Consider the following 18,323-nt stretch of genomic DNA (forward strand, 5'->3'; position numbering starts at 1 on the left):
TGCCCCTCTTCAATTTCGGGAGCATCTCACTGTTATAAAGAAGCGTGCATGGAGTGACCGGGGGGTCCCTGCCTGTGACATCTGTCTGCGATGAGGAACGGCTCAGACGCCCCCTTCTGAGCCATTCGCCATGTCCGACAGCTGTATGTGTGCATTTTCTTGCAGAACCTGCCTTCGGGGAAGTGAATCAGCTCGGAGGGGTGTTTGTCAACGGGAGACCCCTGCCCAATGCCATCAGGCTGCGGATTGTGGAACTGGCGCAACTGGGTATCAGGCCGTGCGACATTAGCCGGCAGCTCCGCGTTTCCCACGGCTGTGTCAGCAAAATCCTGGCTCGCTACAACGAGACCGGCTCCATCCTACCTGGGGCTATCGGAGGCAGCAAGCCTCGGGTCACCACTCCCACGGTGGTAAAACACATCCGGACCTACAAACAAAGGGATCCGGGCATCTTCGCCTGGGAGATCCGGGATCGCCTGCTGGCCGATGGCGTATGTGACAAGTACAACGTGCCATCGGTCAGCTCCATCAGCCGCATCCTCCGGAACAAAATCGGGAACCTGTCTCAGCAGAGTCACTACGAGTCCTACAAGCAGCACCAGCCGCCCCCACAGCCTGCTCTGCCCTACAATCACATCTACCCCTATCCCAGCCCCATCGCTGCTGCAGGAGCCAAGGTGTCCTCCCCTCCCGGAGTTCCGACGATCCCCAGCACCATGGCCATGCCCAGGACGTGGCCGTCCTCTCACTCGGTGACGGACATCCTGGGGATCCGATCCATCACAGACCAAGGTGAGGAGGTGGTGGTGCGGGGGCAAAGGGGGGGACCTGGGGCCGCAGGTCAGATAGGGCCGAAGCGTTTCGGTCCCCTGCTCCTGGGCTCCTTCCTCTCCGAGGGTCGGGAGGTGGTTATAGTGGTTTGATTCGAGAAACCTCTGGCGTTTTCCCCAGCGTGGGCCGCGCAGTGAGCTTACTCGAGAATGTGTCTCAGAACGTAGGCAGACCAGAGGTCCTGGGATGGACTGCAGGCGGACCAGCAACCGTCACCGCCGCCGCTCTGACCCGGGAAGTGGCGACCCTGGCCGGAGAGAACAGCCTGCGGTGCGGCGGCACCAGGGCTCACTCGGTCCCGTCCTGTCCTGGTCCTGACTGAGGCTCTCTGCCGCCCTTCAGTCACGGGCGCCGCCTTGGCGTTACCAAGAAATCCGTTTTCTGTAGTTTTCGCAATCAGGCCAAATTTGCTCCGGCAGGAAGTTCAAATGTCACCTAATTGCTTTCATTCTATGTTGTATTTTCCTCCGAAGCGGTGGTCCAGGAAAACCAAAGCCCCAAGATTTGTCTCTTTTACCCCTTCCATCTTTCTGTTCTTTGCCTGGAAACTGCGTCGCGTCTCCCGGCCGCTTGCTATGCTTTGCTGCAAAAAAAGGGAGGTTTTTCCATTTCGGTCTCTGCCAGTGAACTAACAGTGAAAGTGGTTAAATCAACTGTTCAAAAAAACCTTCGCCTAAAGCCATCTCTATGTCTCACTCTTCTCTCACACGTAGTGGGGGGGTAGGACTGGGGGCTGTGATTTCTGTTTTCACTGTGTTTTTAACAGCAACAGTCCTGTTCCAGCAACATTTCAAGTGCAAAACGATCCTTTAGGCATTGCAAAATAATTTTCTTTTTATTTCTTCAGAAAGGTGGTATCTTTTCAAGCAATACACATACATAAGTATGTTTTATTTATATTCATGCATACAAAAAACATAAGTTTTGTCCTTCTTTGCCCTTCACAGTATAAACTTTATCCTCAGACCACACTGGCACAAAAATTGTGCTTGTTTCTGAATTAACTTCAACAAATACACGCCTGGAAATCCCTGCTCTATGCTGGGGAGAGGTAGTGTTGGCAATGAACATTAAAAAGAATGTTCTAATTCTTCTCTCACATGAGAAATTGATTTTTTTAATTTTTTTTTTTTTTTTAAGTTAGTTCGTCTTTTATTAACACCATATTGGTAAGCAGGCTTCTGGCTTTGCTGCCGGGTGCCCCGCTATCTGCCCCGTCTCCCTCGGCCCTCTCAGCGGCACACATCTTTCTGCAGTGTGAAATCTCCCCCCTCCCCTTCCCATCAGAGAGCCGGGGCTGCGGAATGGCCAGTGCCGCAGATGGGGGCTGTTCGCCCTTGATTTATAGGATAAACTGACCTTGCTGACACGGAAAGGAAGCCCCTATTCATGGGAAAGTGTGAGATCAGCAGAAAAGGGCGCTCACTGAGAGAGCTCAATTTCTTAAGACAACTTCAGATTTGTGCCTTTCCTCAGCCCGGCGAGGGGCCGAGAGAGGTGGTGTCGCGGGAAAACCCCCTCCCACGGCGGCTCCAATGCGGCCGAGCGCGGGGCTCGGGGGAGGGCTTCCCCCTCCCCCACCCCCGCGCCGGGCTTACGGTGGGGCTCGGGGAATTTGTCCGCCTGCAAAGCATCCCGGTATTCTATTACCACGACTAATGCCCTTGCGAAGAATAGGAGTGTTATCTCTTTTCTTCCCTTCTTTCTTATTTTCCTCCTTTAATTTTCCTTTTTATTTTTTAAAAAATTATTTATTTTATCTATTTAATTCTGTGTTTTCTTTTCTTGGTTGTGTTGCTTCCCACCCTCCCTTCCCCTCCAAATTTGTTTTGAGACCAGTTTATCTGCACCCGTTTCAGGACTTTTTCTAACAGGAGTATCGTTTGTCCTCTGACTCACATACGAATACCCACGAGGCGATTGCCGTAAATCCTTCTTAGGCGATTGCCGTAAATTCTTCTTAGGAGATCCCGAGGGACAAGTTCCTGGTGGCACTCTATCCCGCCTGTAAGGGAACGCGGGAACGAGGGACCCAGCCGGCTCTGGGCTCGGCTGGTGATCGCTGTCACAGAGTGACCCGACTCCTTTCTGTCCGCGGATCACCCTCTCCAGAGGCTCCCAGGAGGCTCAGCGAGGTGTGGCGGGCAAGGGACCGACTTTTCATTAGCTGTGCCCCACAGATCGCGTCCCGCGGGGAGAGGGAGCCGTCTCCATCCCGAGGCAAAGCCATCTCCATCTCCCCATCCCGGCCTCCGCATCTAACTCCCTCTTCCCCTCCCTTGTTTTCCAGCAGTGAGCGACACGTCGCCTTACCCCAGCCCCAAGGTGGAGGAGTGGAGCAGCCTGGGCCGAAACAGCTTCCACCCGCCGGCCCAGCACTCCGTGAACGGGTTGGAGAAGAGCTCCCTTGAGCAGGAGGCCAAGTATAGCCAGGTAAAGAGAGAGGGAGGGGCGGGCGGTGATGCACAGGTCCCCTGAGTTCGGCCTCAGGCTACCGCCCCTCGGTTTGGAGCCGGTGCCGGACTTCCCTCGGTTTTGGTTTGCAAAGACATGCGACGTTGGGAAAGAGCCTAGCTCTCTCCTCCGCTCCTCTCTCCGCTCCCTCCCTCGGCCCGGCGGCTGCGGCCCCCGGCATCACCCAGCCCGCCTTTCTCCCGGCCAGAGGCTGCCGGCCGGCGGAGGGCTGGCGGGGTGGCAGCTCTCGCGTCCCAGCCGCCCCGGGCTGCCCTCGCACAGCAGGCTCTGGAGAACCGCCGCCACCGACCCCCGCGCCGCCTGCCGGGGCTCTGCCCCCGCCTCGGCCGGGACAGCGGGCACGTCCCGCAGTCGCCGCCACCCTTAAAGCCGCGTTTTGCTCTGTCCTCAGCGTGCTCTGTGGGCAGGGGAATAATTTGAAAGTGAGGTGTAATTGCTTCCTACATTAAGCATTTTTAAACGCTTAAGTAGATGGTGAATTTCCTACGTTTTAATTACAACACAATATAACTGTTACTTAATAAATCTGTCTAAATCTTTGTACTTGCTAATCAAATCCCACGCCAGGAGAAGAGCTATAAAAGACTCAACTGTTACTCGTTGGGAAAGCACAGGTTTTGAAAACGTTATTTCCGTGTGATGGAAACATTTCAAAACGTACCAGAGGTCTTTTAGACACAGTGACTTCCCAGCCACTCGGTTGTTGCACTTATAACCAAGTTAAGGAAACCCCACGATTCCTGCTTAGCGTTTTTGCCATTCAAAGATGGAGGTTTTGGACATATTTTCCGAGTTCTGTGTCTGGTTTCAGATTCCATGTCAAGGAGACTTTTGTAGCTCGTGTTTGGTGCTGAGAGTAGCTGAATCATACTCTTTCACGTTCAAGATGTGGATCGCAAACTGTGGGAACGCTTGCAAAGAAGTGAATTAGGCAGAGTGAGAAATATTATAGACCCTAAAAGTGAACAGCCATTTTATGACACATAAACAATACACCACCCTTAATGCTATCCTGTTTGTTTTGTATTACATTTTTCTATTATCCCATTATATTCTGTTAATTTCATATTATATCACAAATAATGCATTTTGTAGTATAGTGGTGACTGTATGGTTAAAGATAGGATTAGAGTTAGATTTAGAGTGAATACTCCTCGTTGTACAATTTTCTTTAAAGATGAAAACAAGTGTTAGCAGTCTTACTAAACATAATGGAAATAGCTTGTCACTATTCTGTAAGAACGGCTGTACTGAGACTTCATTGTCTGGGCCTTCTGCATACAATCCTGCTGAAATATTCACAGGATCTTGCTCATAGGCTCTAAACCATTGCCTCTGTTGGATCTCATTTCAACAGGTGTGTAGAGGAACAATGTTATGTAAATCGGGTTATTTTCAATGCTGGTGTTGGAAACTAATTTTTTATCTTTTATTTTTCTTTTTCTTTAAATCTTTCAATATATACGATTTAGTCTTCATAATATATCAGTATTCTATTGTCAGTACCAGTCTTAATGTTTTGTTCAATCTGAAAAATCATCTGATAAATGTAATTTAAACATACTTACTATTTAAAAATGGAGCAAATTTTTATTAATAAACTGGAATTCATTTATCAAAATACATTGTCCAGAGAGTTTAAAAGGGCAGACAAGCCATATTCAGAATCCTACTCACTAAAGGAAAATACAGAGGAGATTCTCCCCGGCTCCTTCCTTGTAATAATATGTGTAAACATAATTTGGCTTTGGAAAGTTCTAATGTATAGACCAGTCTATTCATGTAGTATTCAGACTTGTTTTCCAGAGAATTCATTCAAATGTGCATTAATTGCTTTGTCTGTCACAAATTCACTAGCTTACTAATTTAGAATGTACCCAGAAAAAAAAATAAATTCAAAAAAGGATGTTATAATGTGACTTTTTTGCATTTTTGCCACATTCTTTTTTTCCAAAATATTTGTTCCAGCCAATGCAAAGTGAAATTTATGAATAAAATTCTTGCTGCACATAGCACTGACTTACTAGCTGTCCATCAGCTGAAGTGCAGTGAGTCTGCAGTGACTGTGACAGTAAAGACTCTGATGTCCTTGGATCTCTATGTGGTCTCTTGCAATGTGTACTGTTTTGGGTGTAAATAAATTAGCTGTGGACAGGAGAGAACACTGGTTCAGTTGCGTGAATCTAGCAAAGGGGTAACTGGAATAGTTGTATAAAAATGAGGAAGCCTTAGGCGTAATTTATTTGCCGAAAGGACCACGGTGAAGTAGGTTCTGTCTGTGTACTTCAGTGTAAATGCTATTTTCTTCATCTACTTTGGGCAAAGCTTATTACAAAAGCTGGATCTTCAGGAGGTAGACGTCAAATTTCCCCAAGAGAAGAGAAGTGAATGTTCTATAATCCAGTTTTGTGTCTGTATTACCAAAATCAGAGGTACCTGCAATGGTAGAGCAGCAGGGAATCAAGTGTGCATGTTTATCTTAGGTTTTCTGACCTCCCAGACTTGTCAAGCAGCAGCCAAGACTGGCCTCTCCAAGGGTTCCTATGGCTACATTTCAGTCCTTGCCCCACAGATCAGTGGGAATGCACCCACAAAAAAAAGCAGGAAGACTTCACATTTTTGCCTCAACAATATGCAGCCACATTAGTTTAACATGTAACTCAACTTCTGGATGCAGAATATTTTTCACTTTAAGTATTATGAATTTTCTGGTGTCTCCAGGGCTTTTGTTTGTGATGTTGTTCAGTATTTGGGTTTCGGGATTTAAAAGCAGACTATGATTCTGTACAAAAGATTCTCCAGGAAATTCCCCAAGACACAGAGGTGTCTTGTCAACTTTCTATTCAGTTTTAGTTACCTGATGTTCCAGGCTGTCATTTATACGTAAGCAATTGCATAATTTTCCTGGTGCATCGTAGTCACAAATTTGTCATATGACTTTGCAAACAGGGTGATGGTTAATCAGAGAAACTGGAAAAGAAACCAGATTTTTCTTAGAGCTTGGCAGTTTTATGTCATACACATTTCATACAGAGCTCAGTTATATTGCAGTATTTATATAGAGAGGCACATCCAGCGTGGCGATGAGCGGCTTCTACACTATTGATACGATGGGTGAATATTCTGAGTACTTTTTGCATTACACAGTTTGTACTGACAGCTGCATTAAGAAAAAACTAGCTGAAATGACTGCAACACAAACCCATTTGTACCCTGCATTTGAAATGAAAGCACTTGATAAACATGTCTCATATTTAAAATGCAGTTTTCAGACATCTGATGTTTGTGACTTGCTGGACTAACATCATGGGTGTGCAAACAGAAAAAATTGTGGTCTGAATTTACACATGTATGAAAATGCAGAAGATCTGACGTATGTCTGTATGACTTGCTGAGAGGCAAATAGCTTGGAAATAATTTCTTTTTCAGAATTACTTTCTGTGTGCATTGTGGGAAGCAGATGTGCACATTGCAAAGGGAGCTGATACTCATTAGTGGGAAAAAGCTTGTAACTGGGGGGTCTAAGAGCAAGTGCTTATTGCAAGCTCATTCCTGGAGATGGTACGTTGTTCATAGGCCTGACCCCAAACCTACTGGAGCTACAGAAAACAATCCTCCTAATTCAGAATGGCTTGTGAACACAGTTTGAGTGAAGTCTTCCTCTGACATACTGGGCAAAACCCTAAGCAGCAACTACCTCATGTCTGTCTCAGCTGAACTTCATCAGCTGTTAGGGGCTTGACTTTTCAGCTTTGCTGGGATATCTCTCCCTGCCCTTTGGCTGTGTTCTGGCTGGGGATCATGAGCTCCACATGCTGTAAGCACATGAAGGGAAGGCTCCATTCTAGGGCAAGTGGTTGCATATAATTATGAGTGCAATTCTGGACAATTATTTGCAGAGAAAATGTAGGCAATGTAGATGTTTAGTTCCTGATTTTGTTCATTTCTAGATGAACAATGAATTGTGTATTTGGTGGCCACACGTCTGTAATTGTATCTGCAGTGCTTAGCACTCACAACATATGGTAAATTCTTTGTGAATAAGATGAAAATGTAACCTTAAATGTTATGGCCAATTACATGATCCTCCTACACAGGTTATTAATTGAAAATATAAATTATGGTATTCTATATTCTAACTCAGGATGCAGCCAGTTGGATTCCTGCTATGAGTCTGTGCAAAATCTATCTGTGATAGAAGTCTGGACCTACTGCTCCTCAGTCACACCCAGGCGGGAGGCGGGGGTGATGCTGTTAAGGACAGGTGCTTATTTGCTTTCTTGCCGTAGTACCTAGCAGCATTGTTAGCAGAGTCTGGTGCAGGGGTTCAGACCTTGGCTTGGAGACTGGTTCTGTGTCACTCTCACTCGGATCTCTAGACCAGGCCTGTTATTAAAATATTGTCACTAAGGTGGCTTGCTCAGGGTTTAGGCATCCATGTCATTGCATGTTGTGGGTGAGGGGGACGAGCTGATCCCACTACATGCACCCGATTCCTTCCCAGGTGATCTGGATGGCACCCCATTCGAACCCCATTTGTGAGACCTGCCTCTTACTGGCCACCTGCTTCCACGGCCAAAACACAGTGCCCTGCCCACCAACCCACATGGCTTCAGGGCACTCCACCTGGATGAAACTAATAAAGAAAGTCAGAGAGGTGAGTGAATGGTACAACGACACTCAAACTGCACTCTGAGCACCCTCTGCTCAAAGGGAACCAACCAGGCAGGAGCTCTGCCACGACAAACAGGAGCAGGGTCTGTAAAGCGAGAGTGATGGCAGATACCTATCACAGCCATGTAGCAGAGTGCCTGGAGCAGGGGGATTAGATCTTTATCTGTTCAGTCTTCTGGTTCTTGCAGTATATTGGCAAGTATATAAAGACTGTACGGTGCATTTGAATTTGTCTGTTTTGGCAATTGTTCAGCTTTTAGGAATTGCCTACATATCTACTCATAATGACCACAGGCATTCAACAATCAATGGACTGTGATTTCACCCTCCTTAGTTTACCAGCTTCCCAATAACTGCCTCTGCAGTATCAGAGATTTGTTAGACATAGGAGACTGCTGTTTTGGCTATCCCTGAACAGGGCGAAGTGGGGATTTTGCTAGGTTGACCCCGCATTTTTCTAGCTTCTAGCCATCAAGGACCCCTTTGAAGTGTCTGTAAGTTTCCTCTTCCAACCTTGATTTCATCCAAACAACGCCATATTGAAATTACATTGTTAGATACATAATATTAAGAAGACATTTTTCATAGGACCTTTCAATAATACATTATAGTGTTAACAAACGGAGTAGAAAGAACAAATGTTTATTCCTTCCAGTGTATTTGCTTGTTCAATGTCCATGTGTGCCTTGCACAACTCCAGATTTGGCCAAAATACCAAGGGGAATTATTGTGCAAATCTCTTCTAGAACTATGGGAATCTGTTGTTAATTCTCACTCAAAGGACTTTGCTTATATGACATGATTTTTTTTTTTGTGCTTTCCTATTGTCCTCGTAAGAACAGTATATATGTATAAAGGAGACTTAAGTTGCATCTTCGTCATCAGAATCAAGCTTTGTGCTCACAGCAACCAGAATCTGTTTTCACTCCACTTTGAGATAGTCTGGCTGGGAGATTTGTTAAACAGAACATACCCCAAGATCTAGCAACTTCATTGGAAAGGCAGTGACTTCCATTGATATCATCCTTCTTAATCTGGAGTATGAAAGGAGAGCAACCATTCAGTGCATGTAAAGACTTGGCACAATAATCTACGTTTGGAGACATTTTAGATGGACATATTAGTGTGTGCTTTGTGTACTGTATGTGGTAGATCTTGTTTCACTGTGAAAGCTGTCTAAACCCATCCCGCTCCTGAAAAAGGACTGGAAACCCTCGCTCATCTCTTTTCCTTTGGAATATACTTAGATTTTACAACAATCTCTGTCTGCCTTGCATCCACCATGCCTTTTTCTCCTACCTCTCTTTTTCTCTGTTGCTTTTTGTAGTAGATTCCTCAGTCTCAGAGAAAAAGTGGGGGTTCTTTGGGGTTTTGTTTATTTGTTTGTCTTTTTTTTGTTTGATTGGTTTGGGGTTTTTTGTTTATTTTTCTTTTTTTTTTTTTTTTTTTTTTTTTTTTTTTTTTTTTTTTTTTTTTTTCCTGCTGTAGTTTGATTTGGAAAAGGCATAAAATGCCCCTGGCTCCTTTAGGAAAGGATTTGTGACGGTGTATAAATTCAAGTTACCATTACTATTTCCAAACCTGGGATTTTATTTCCCTGAAGAGGCTGAGATTTAAAACTTGATAAGAAAATATAATTAAGAGTGATCTTGATGCATGTCCCAACTACAGTTAAAACACTCAATTGATATTATCTGATTTCTCTGTTATTCAGTGCAGCTGGGGATGCCTATAAGTAAAGGAAACAACTTTAAATTAATAAAAATGCACATTAAATTTAGGGAATGGGATCTGCTCATTATTAAAGGAATGAACTTTATTTTAGAAGGAAGTAGTGTGATTTTCTTGTGCAGTTATATGCAACATTGTTATATGTTGAATTTAATAACAGGAGAAATAGCTGTAAAGAAAATGGCATCTTTTTAAGAGATATTGTATAAGATTGGGTAGCTAATAATCTTTGGGATCTTGGAGCACTCGGGCATGAAAATAACTCTGTTCTAATTCTGACTTCAGCTAGAATACCAGCATTGCTTCCCACAATTTATAGTGAAAGAGAAATACTGTAATTATGCATTCTTGAAAGATCTCTCTCCATTTTTCAAAGCTTAGTGTTCTGGAAATCAATGCAGCTCAACTGAGCAACAGGCCAACTCCAAAACCCTTGCCCATGTGTTATTTTTAAAAGCTTCTCAATTCTGATGTATCACCACTCTTCATTCGTGAAAATAATGGCATATGTTTCTAAGTAATATCCTACCTACAAAATATTACCCCTTCTGTTGAAAATTTTTTGGGTGTCAAAATTATTTAATGGCAATGTTGTAATTTTTAAGAGTCTGTTTTATTCCCTGCTGCTTGCAGTGAAATTATTAGAAAATCAAGGGGGAATATGTTCAATAAAATAAGTTCATTCACCTAAAAATATGGGTGTATAGTCTAAGACAAAAATATTTTTGCAAGAAACTTTTCCTGCACTATAAAAAACAGACCTTGCTATGCAGGGTAAATTCTGACTGGGTTATTCACATATAACTAAGCAATTTTATCGCATTCTTAAAAACATTATAATAAAAAGTATTATCATAAGCTGGGGAAATATATTCAGTGCTCACTTTTGTAATCCTCTTTGTTTAGGTAACTCTGACTTACCTGTGTAGGCACATTATTTTAGTGGAATGCAGGGCTGAACAACTGTTTGTAGAATCATGTAATTTTTCTAAGTGATGGTGTAGCACTGAACTGCAGCTTCAGAATTTAGCTCTATTTTAGTTTACTACAATTTCTACAAAAATACTTTTAAAGGTTATTAATTTAAAAACCTTTAAAAAAGCATAGGTGTATTTCTTGGATTGTTTGGTAATCCATTTTCCTAAATGGCACTTCCATTACAGGCCTGCTGCTGCTGTTTTACTTGGAAAATTTGTTTATGGGATCCCTTGGGATCCCATATATTGGTTTGATTTATAAATCATACTTAACCCCCAATTAAAAAGGGAAATTTAGCATGTTTGCTGCCTTGATGTCTGCAGTTTGTGTTTGATTGCTCCTAGTCTTGTTGCCATAACCTTTTTGACTGGTTATGTGCATGTCACTAAGAACATAGGATGAACATGTTATGAACATAAGATATTCTCTGGGTTTTAATGGTAATTTGCTCTTTTGATGGAAGGACTAGAGATTGAACTCTGTTCCCTGCTATGCTTTTCTATTGCTGCGGGAAAAATGACTTCCGTGGTAGCTACTTTGTGACTGTATTTTCAGGACATTCAGAAAAGATTCATCATCTGCAGAAATTGTTTTGAGGTTTTCATTTTGAAAAACCAGCAGTGAGAGGGTGTCTGTCTCTCTGTGGAGCTTCAGTAGCATGCCTGAAGAGGAAGCTACTGCCAGCACTCCACTTTGCTAGGGAGCTGCTGCTCCCAGTAAGGCACCTGTGGTATCTCTGCAGATTTGTTTCACTTGCTCTCAGGGAAAAGCTCTGTGCTGGAGGATGAAGGCAATATGCTGAGCTTGCTGATTCAAGGACAGGAAGGATTCATTGCATCCAAGTCAGTGTTAGAATTGAGAAATACATACAAAAGAGCAACCTTATTCACTAGAGGTGTGTTTCCTAAGCCATGACACAGACTGAACTTCTGCTGACTGCAGCAGGGGACTTTGGGCTGAGTCAGTGTCCAGGCTTATCAGGGCTGGTGAATGAGGTAAATCAAGCTTTGAAGCCTATGCTGTTTCTACAGAAAGGTTTTATTTATTTATTTTTTTTAAAAAATTTATTTAGACTACTACCAAGCATGCACTTCTGGTCTATGCAATAAATAATCTATTTAATAAAATATTGTAACAATTATATTACCATGGACAAGTAATTGGAATAATTGTTAATAATAACTTTAAGAAGAAACATTTACATTCTTTTGGACACTCTTATATGAGTGCTATGAGGTGACATCCACTCATGGCATCAAATCTGCTGTCATTTGTATTTGTGAACCCCTGAAATGAGATAATTTACATTAATGCTGTTAATGACAGCTAACCTAAATACAAGTCAGTGATTTTGAATGCTGCAACTCTGCGTCATTTTCTGAAACATTTAGAAGCGTCTTGAGAAGGGAACATGGGAGATGGTCTAATTTTGATACTGAGAGAACACATATCTAGGAAGCAGAAGTCAGAGAAGGAAAAGTAACAAAGGGGATGAAACAAACAAAAATAATGGTAATTCATTACAATATAGAACTTGAATTTATACTATAATGATAGAAAGTGGAATCTAGCTTTTCTATTCCTCTGTGAAGGCAGAAAAAGGCAGAAAAAAGCAGAAAAAACCAAAGTAGTTTGTCTCGTGTGGATTCATTGGAAAGTTTGTCCAGAAAGCTTGTACCTTGTCTCTCCTTACCATGCAGGAGAAAGGACACTGAAGCTGTACATATAAGCATAATCTTCATAACAGAAATCAAGGTGTGTGTGGTGGTTACTTTGGGTTGGAATTGTTTGACTTTTAGGAGTCCAAACAGCTAATGGAAATCATTTGTTCCAAGGACATTCCCACACGAGCTTGGTTCTAGACTTGTTTTTCATCCACCCACTCCTCTGTGTTGCAAATCCCAAACAGACTGAAAACAATGACAACAAAAACTTGTCTCCAGTTAGTATTGTATCTAAACTGACTAAAACTACAGATTTCATCCATTAAAGCTACTGAGCCAACTCCTTAACTGATGAAAATATGTGCAGTCTCCTTGTTTCAGCAGCATCGTTTTATGTGACCTAAAGCGAGGCATTATGAGCATCATGGCTTTGATTTCTGGCCTGCATATGCCTTTCACTGTCATTGGCATGTATCAGCAGCAACTCCTCAGAAAGGCACCAGACACAAATCGTGATTCTGACCCAACCGCTGGTGTTTTACTGGTATCTTTGCGTGAACTCTTAACTGAAGTTGTGAATCAGTGGGAGGTCATGTGTTCTAGGTTTTGAATACAGCCCTAAAATTTGGATATTGTTATTCCATCAGTTGCCTCAAAACACTGACAGAAGCAGCAATTCAGAACAAATGTTTCTCTCTGATCTTTGTGGAAACCTCAGAGTAAGCACCTTCAGACAGGAACCCTTATCTCTTGCATGGCAGGAGCTCTTGCTCAGTTAGAGCTACATGTTTGTTTGTTTGCTTAAAAAAATTAGATTTCCCCTGAAAAGTGAAGGTTTAAATTAAGAAGAAAAATATTTATAAAACTTAAAAACCAGGTTCAAGAACCTCTGCACTTAAAACAAGCTCTAAGGGTTTTAAAAATCCATAAATACCATGGGGTTCTTGCACTCCCAATTATGAATGTTTAGATTTTGATGTTTATTTCCTCTGATTGAAATAATGCATATAATAAATATACAGGGTGAATTATTCATCCAGTATATACATGATCATGGAACTTAATCCCCTCCATTTGTTTTAACTGAATATCGTGTTTGTAGAAAGTGCCAGATTGACGGACCAGATTCAACCTTTCTGATAACTTACACTTTATATCTAAAGCTGTTAAGAACCAAAAACTCTTGCAGCTGAAGCTATTGGGTCAAGTTCTTCACAGATGAAAGGGATGAAAATCAGAGGGTTGTGTTTTTTTGTTTTTTTTTTTTTTTTCTTTTTCTGTTTTTTTGAGTAACATAGTTTTAAATCACGTAAGAGGAGGTTTTCTCTATCCCCTCATCTTTTAATTTGGGTCAGAGTAGTCCTTTGACTACTTTGTGGGTATGGCTCAAACCTCCTCTGAAGTAGAACCACGCTCTGTGCTGGGCCAGTTCCTACCCATCCTAGTGACGCCTGCTTGGCTGTGAGCACCTTCTGGCATCCACAGAATCATGGGTTTGAGTGGTAAAGCTTTGTAGCAGTGGAACAAAAGTAAGAATGATTCACCAATTCAGTGAGGCAGCGACAACAGCTTTCCAGTGTTGTCGGCCTCTAACATGTTGCAACTGGTGGTCCCTACAAAACTGCTTCCACATCCTACTCTCAGTAGCTTTCTCACATTCTAAATAGATACTATAAAACCAACTGTAGTCACAGTTGTATTTTGAATAAGTGTATGTGGGTGTGAGGGTGTGTGTGTGTGTGTGTGTGAGTGTGTGTGTGTGTTAAAGGATTCTTCTGGCTGTTATAAATCAGGATAGGTATTGCTTTAAATTAAGCTTTTACACAAACTAGTGAATCTTTAGTCAAGTCCCATATTTTTATCAACCAATATCCAACTAGCACCTCCAGTATAATTCAGTAAGAAAATTGGACTTCTCCAATAATTATAGTTCAGAGACTTTTATTTTAATTTGAGCTATAAGGCCATGCAACACGTGTTATTGAATTAAATATTTATCAACAATGCCTATTGATAAAATATTTATCAATAATGTCTGCATTACTGTGAGCTGTTCAGGAGCTCAGATTTGCATCAAATCATGAAAAGCGATCAATTTCTGATTGCTAAGGAAGTCCTGGCAGCCTTGTCTGTAGGAGCTACAGGAGGCTGGGACAGGGGCTCAAACACTGGTGGACCAGCAAAGAGATGCCTTGTGGGCACAGATTTAGCCTGTGCCCACTAGCACATAGCCAGACAGTGCCCCATTTCGGGGCTGGTCAGGGAACAGTCCAGGGACCCTGCCTCGCAGGCTGTGTGGATAAGGTCACCCCAATTCTGGCAGAAGAGAGGTTAGCTGAGGGACTGGGTGTTGCATGGTGCTGCTCAGCTTTAGGGCCAAAGAATTTGTCCTGGTCTGTTTTATTTACATGTACAGACACAGTCATCATCTCCACGGAACTTTTTTTTTTAATTTTTAAAAAAAATTTTTCATTTTTTTTTTCTCCTGGACACAGCATTGTACGCAGGAGGAAGTGATTTGCTGAGGACCAAAATTTGCATTTCTCTACCGGTGTACTCTTAGCCTGTGGTGGTGCTTGACAAAGTGATTACATCAAGTGGTATTTTGACTTAGCATAATGCAACACTGTGCACAGATTTGAAGGATGCATTTACAGTTGTGTTTTTCCTCAGATGAGAATATGTTAGAGCATTTGCCTTTTCTAAAGAGCAGCTTCAAGAGGATGTGCCTAGAGGTTGGAGAGCATCCTACAGCATGGTAGTCTGTACAACATATGGGAAATATTTTCTCCTCTCTGTGGCTTTTCCCATCCTTTTCTGTGGTGGAGAGCAGCAGTGACAACACAAGAGGCTGGAGGTACATGTGCCTCCTTTGCAGCCTAGGAGGAATCCTTTCAAAAGTACAACCAAGGGTTGGTGGGACGTGACCACTCCTAGTGAGGAATCCTACTTAAAATGGGGCTTCCAGGCACAGGCTTGAGCCCCCCTCTTGGTACCAGGCTCCTTGGCAGTGGGAAAGCCTGAGGAACAGTATAGTTTCTTAGAGTCCAAAAATACTCTTCTGAGTTTCTGAAGCTGGGGGTTTGTGCTGTCTGAATGGCTATGAGGCTTCATGTCTTTTCTCCTTCCAGTACCCACCCCTTCAGGGTTTTTGTACTTCTCTGTGCAGAATATGTTTGGTTGTGGCTCTTGATATCCCACTGTTACAACTGGCTTTAAAAGCTCTATTGCCTCTGTGCAAAGCTTTTTGTTGGTGCTTGTTAGGAAAAACGGAGATGTGCTCATTCTTGTTTCATGTTTACACATTGGAAGAGGTTTGGAGATTAGCAGCTTTTTAGGGCTGGTCACAATTTTTACTTTTCAGTAATTTCAATGAAATAATTTTCCATGTGATACAAGAATTGTTCTGATTTACAATGCAATTATTTTCAGATTTACATTAATTAGTATTGTTGCAAACACTGATATTTAGAGCTGAAGCTAAAGCGTAATTCTGAGACACAGTAGGGGATGTGTAATTGGAGTTGAAGGTCAGATCACATAATCAGATTTTCAAAAGAATATGGCAAGTTCAGCTTCAACAAAGTGTTTATGGATTTAGAATGACAATTACATTGCTACTGCAGCTGTGTGTTTTATACTGATTAATATTCCTATTGGAGGCTTGTGCCTGGGATCCCATCACTGTTTCCTGCTGTTTTAGATTGCTGTACAGCAGAATTAGTGCTTGGTTTTCCATGTGACAATGAGAGGATAGTCCAGCCAGTGGAACTGGCAAAGTTCATTGGTTACCTTGAGTTACATTGGTAGGAAACTCATGACCCTGAAAGCAGGCCAGTGCCCTTTATGAAGCTAAATACTGGAAATTTCAGGCAGATGCAATCCAGACAGAAATTGAACAAGTGAAATGTTATCACCATGTGAAGTTTTAGCAGACACAAAGGTCTGTTTCATTTCTTAACTTTGCACTATTCAGGTTAGGTCCAGTTGTACCAGCTGATTAAAAATGGCAGATGCTACAGGATTTGCTAAATCAATACCTCTTCCTTCATATTCAGACAGGAAACATTTCTGAGAAAAAAATACCACCCCAAATCCTAAAACAAACACTACACAAATTGAAACTTAAGCAAGATAAATGATCTTCGTTTGTGCCTGTTGTGATGAAGAAACATTTACGGGGTGTGAAATAAACTACCAAATGCTTTTTAGTTAAATAAGGCGTCATTAATTGTGAAATCCTACTATGACTGACTGAAGGACTCTCCCTTCTCTGTTTAAATAGAAACCCTTCTCCCCAGCCTAAGGAAGGACCTAGGAAAATAGCTTGCAGGAAAGGACCCAGCCCTGCAATTGTTTTGTGCACAGAAGCCCTATTGAAACCAGGAGGAGCTATGAGCAAAGAATATTTGAAAGTTTTAATTCCAAGTACCTACAAACCAGATTTTTAAGACATCATCAATAATAATAATACTACTATTATAGTTCTGACTCATGCTCTGAACAAACAGCTAGCTACCCAAGAGTTTAAGATGTACCCACCTCCCCCAGCTGCTGGATTCCTCTTCTCTCCAGGGAGTGCTGCTCTGGGATCTGTGCCTGCACCCAGCTGTGGCAGCTCAGGGCTGAGCCCACCCTCTTTTGGCCCCAGGATAGATGAGGCACTGGGATGGGGTAGTCTCTTCTGCTGTGGTCACTGCACACCCAGCTTAAACTGCCACAGCACTGCCCAACAGGGCCTGCAAGAGTGGCCAACATCCTGCACAGAATTTGGGAAAAGCGGGTAAATATTGCAGTCCACCTACTCTAACCTGTGGGATTCATTGCCAAGTGGATTAAGGTGCTTAGTGAGAGAGAGGGGAGAAACTCATCACAAATCCCTCCAGCAGTAGCTCTGAAACATAATGATTAGATGCAGCCATGAACTTTTATACGTCTGTGAACAACAGCTTGCGGGAAGGTAGGAAGGTGTACAAGAATCTTGACAGTTCCTGCCCTGCTCTCTGTGTATGTTGCTTAAACATCTGCTGCTGGTCTTTGTCTGAGACAGGTTACTGGGAGCAGTGTGAAGTGCAGATTGCAGAGTGATAGCTGGTCTTATAAGCAGAAGGGGCCACTGAGCCCCTGAAATTCAAGGGAATGGTTACAGGTTGCTCTCTGAGTGTCGCCACTCATCCTAGTTTTTGTACAAAGCCCCAGCAGCATCTGAGGGCAAATCTGATGTGTCTTACTCAGCAATGTTTTTCTCTTCTGTCTCCTTTCAGGCACCCAATGGCCTCCCAGCCGTCAGCAGTTTCGTGTCGGCACCAGCCATGCCTCCCTACGCCACACCAGCCCAAGTGTCACCTTACATGACGTACAGCGCCACCCCGTCTAGCTACATGGCGAGCCATGGCTGGCAGCATGCTGGAGGCACCCCGTTGTCCCCTCACAGTTGTGACATCCCCGCCTCGCTGGCGTTCAAGGGCATGCAGACAGCCAGGGAGGGGAGCCACTCTGTCACAGCCTCCGCTCTCTGATGTAGGAGTCCAGGACCACCATGAGCTTGCTGGCTTGTCATCCCCTGAGCCTAGCTCACAGACTGCTCTCTTTGTCTTGGTGATACCTGGCATTTCTCCTTGTGACTTGTCTCCTGTAAGACTTTTGGGATGGCTAAAGCTGAAGACAACATCAGAAAGTGAGAGAAGTGTGGTGTTGCGCTCTTAAAGACCTTGTGTCCCTCAAAGGGCTCATGGAGCCTTGTCCCATTCTCTCCTGGTCAAACCACACATATTTATTCTTAATCATCACAAACTTTCTAAATGTGCAATTGTTATTTAGATTTGTGTAAAAATCAATAAAGAAAAATAACCACAGAAAATTCTGCTATGCCTTGAATCAGCAAAGGCAGCTAAATGGGACGTGTTTGTTGATTGCCTAGAGAACAACATTTTCATTGATGAGATTATACAATGCACTGTTATTAAGAGG

At 43.0% G+C, this 18,323-nt stretch overlaps 1 protein-coding gene across 1 annotated transcript in view; it reads left to right on the forward strand.

Moving 5' to 3' along the window:
• PAX9 (paired box 9) overlaps positions 1-17,872 on the forward strand; it is a 19,041-nt gene extending 1,169 nt beyond the window's left edge. Inside the window, exons 2-4 of the mRNA XM_027880689.1 lie at positions 166-792; positions 3,125-3,264; positions 17,618-17,872. Coding sequence (XP_027736490.1) covers positions 166-792; positions 3,125-3,264; positions 17,618-17,872 — 1,022 coding nt within the window. The remainder of the gene's footprint in view (positions 1-165; positions 793-3,124; positions 3,265-17,617) is intronic.
• The last annotated feature ends 451 nt before the right edge of the window (positions 17,873-18,323 follow it).

The sequence above is a fragment of the Empidonax traillii genome, unplaced genomic scaffold, assembly GCF_003031625.1.
Source record: "Empidonax traillii isolate 1590-97213 ecotype Southwest subspecies unplaced genomic scaffold, ASM303162v1 scaffold74:size2480735, whole genome shotgun sequence".
Taxonomy (NCBI): Eukaryota; Metazoa; Chordata; class Aves; order Passeriformes; family Tyrannidae; genus Empidonax; species Empidonax traillii.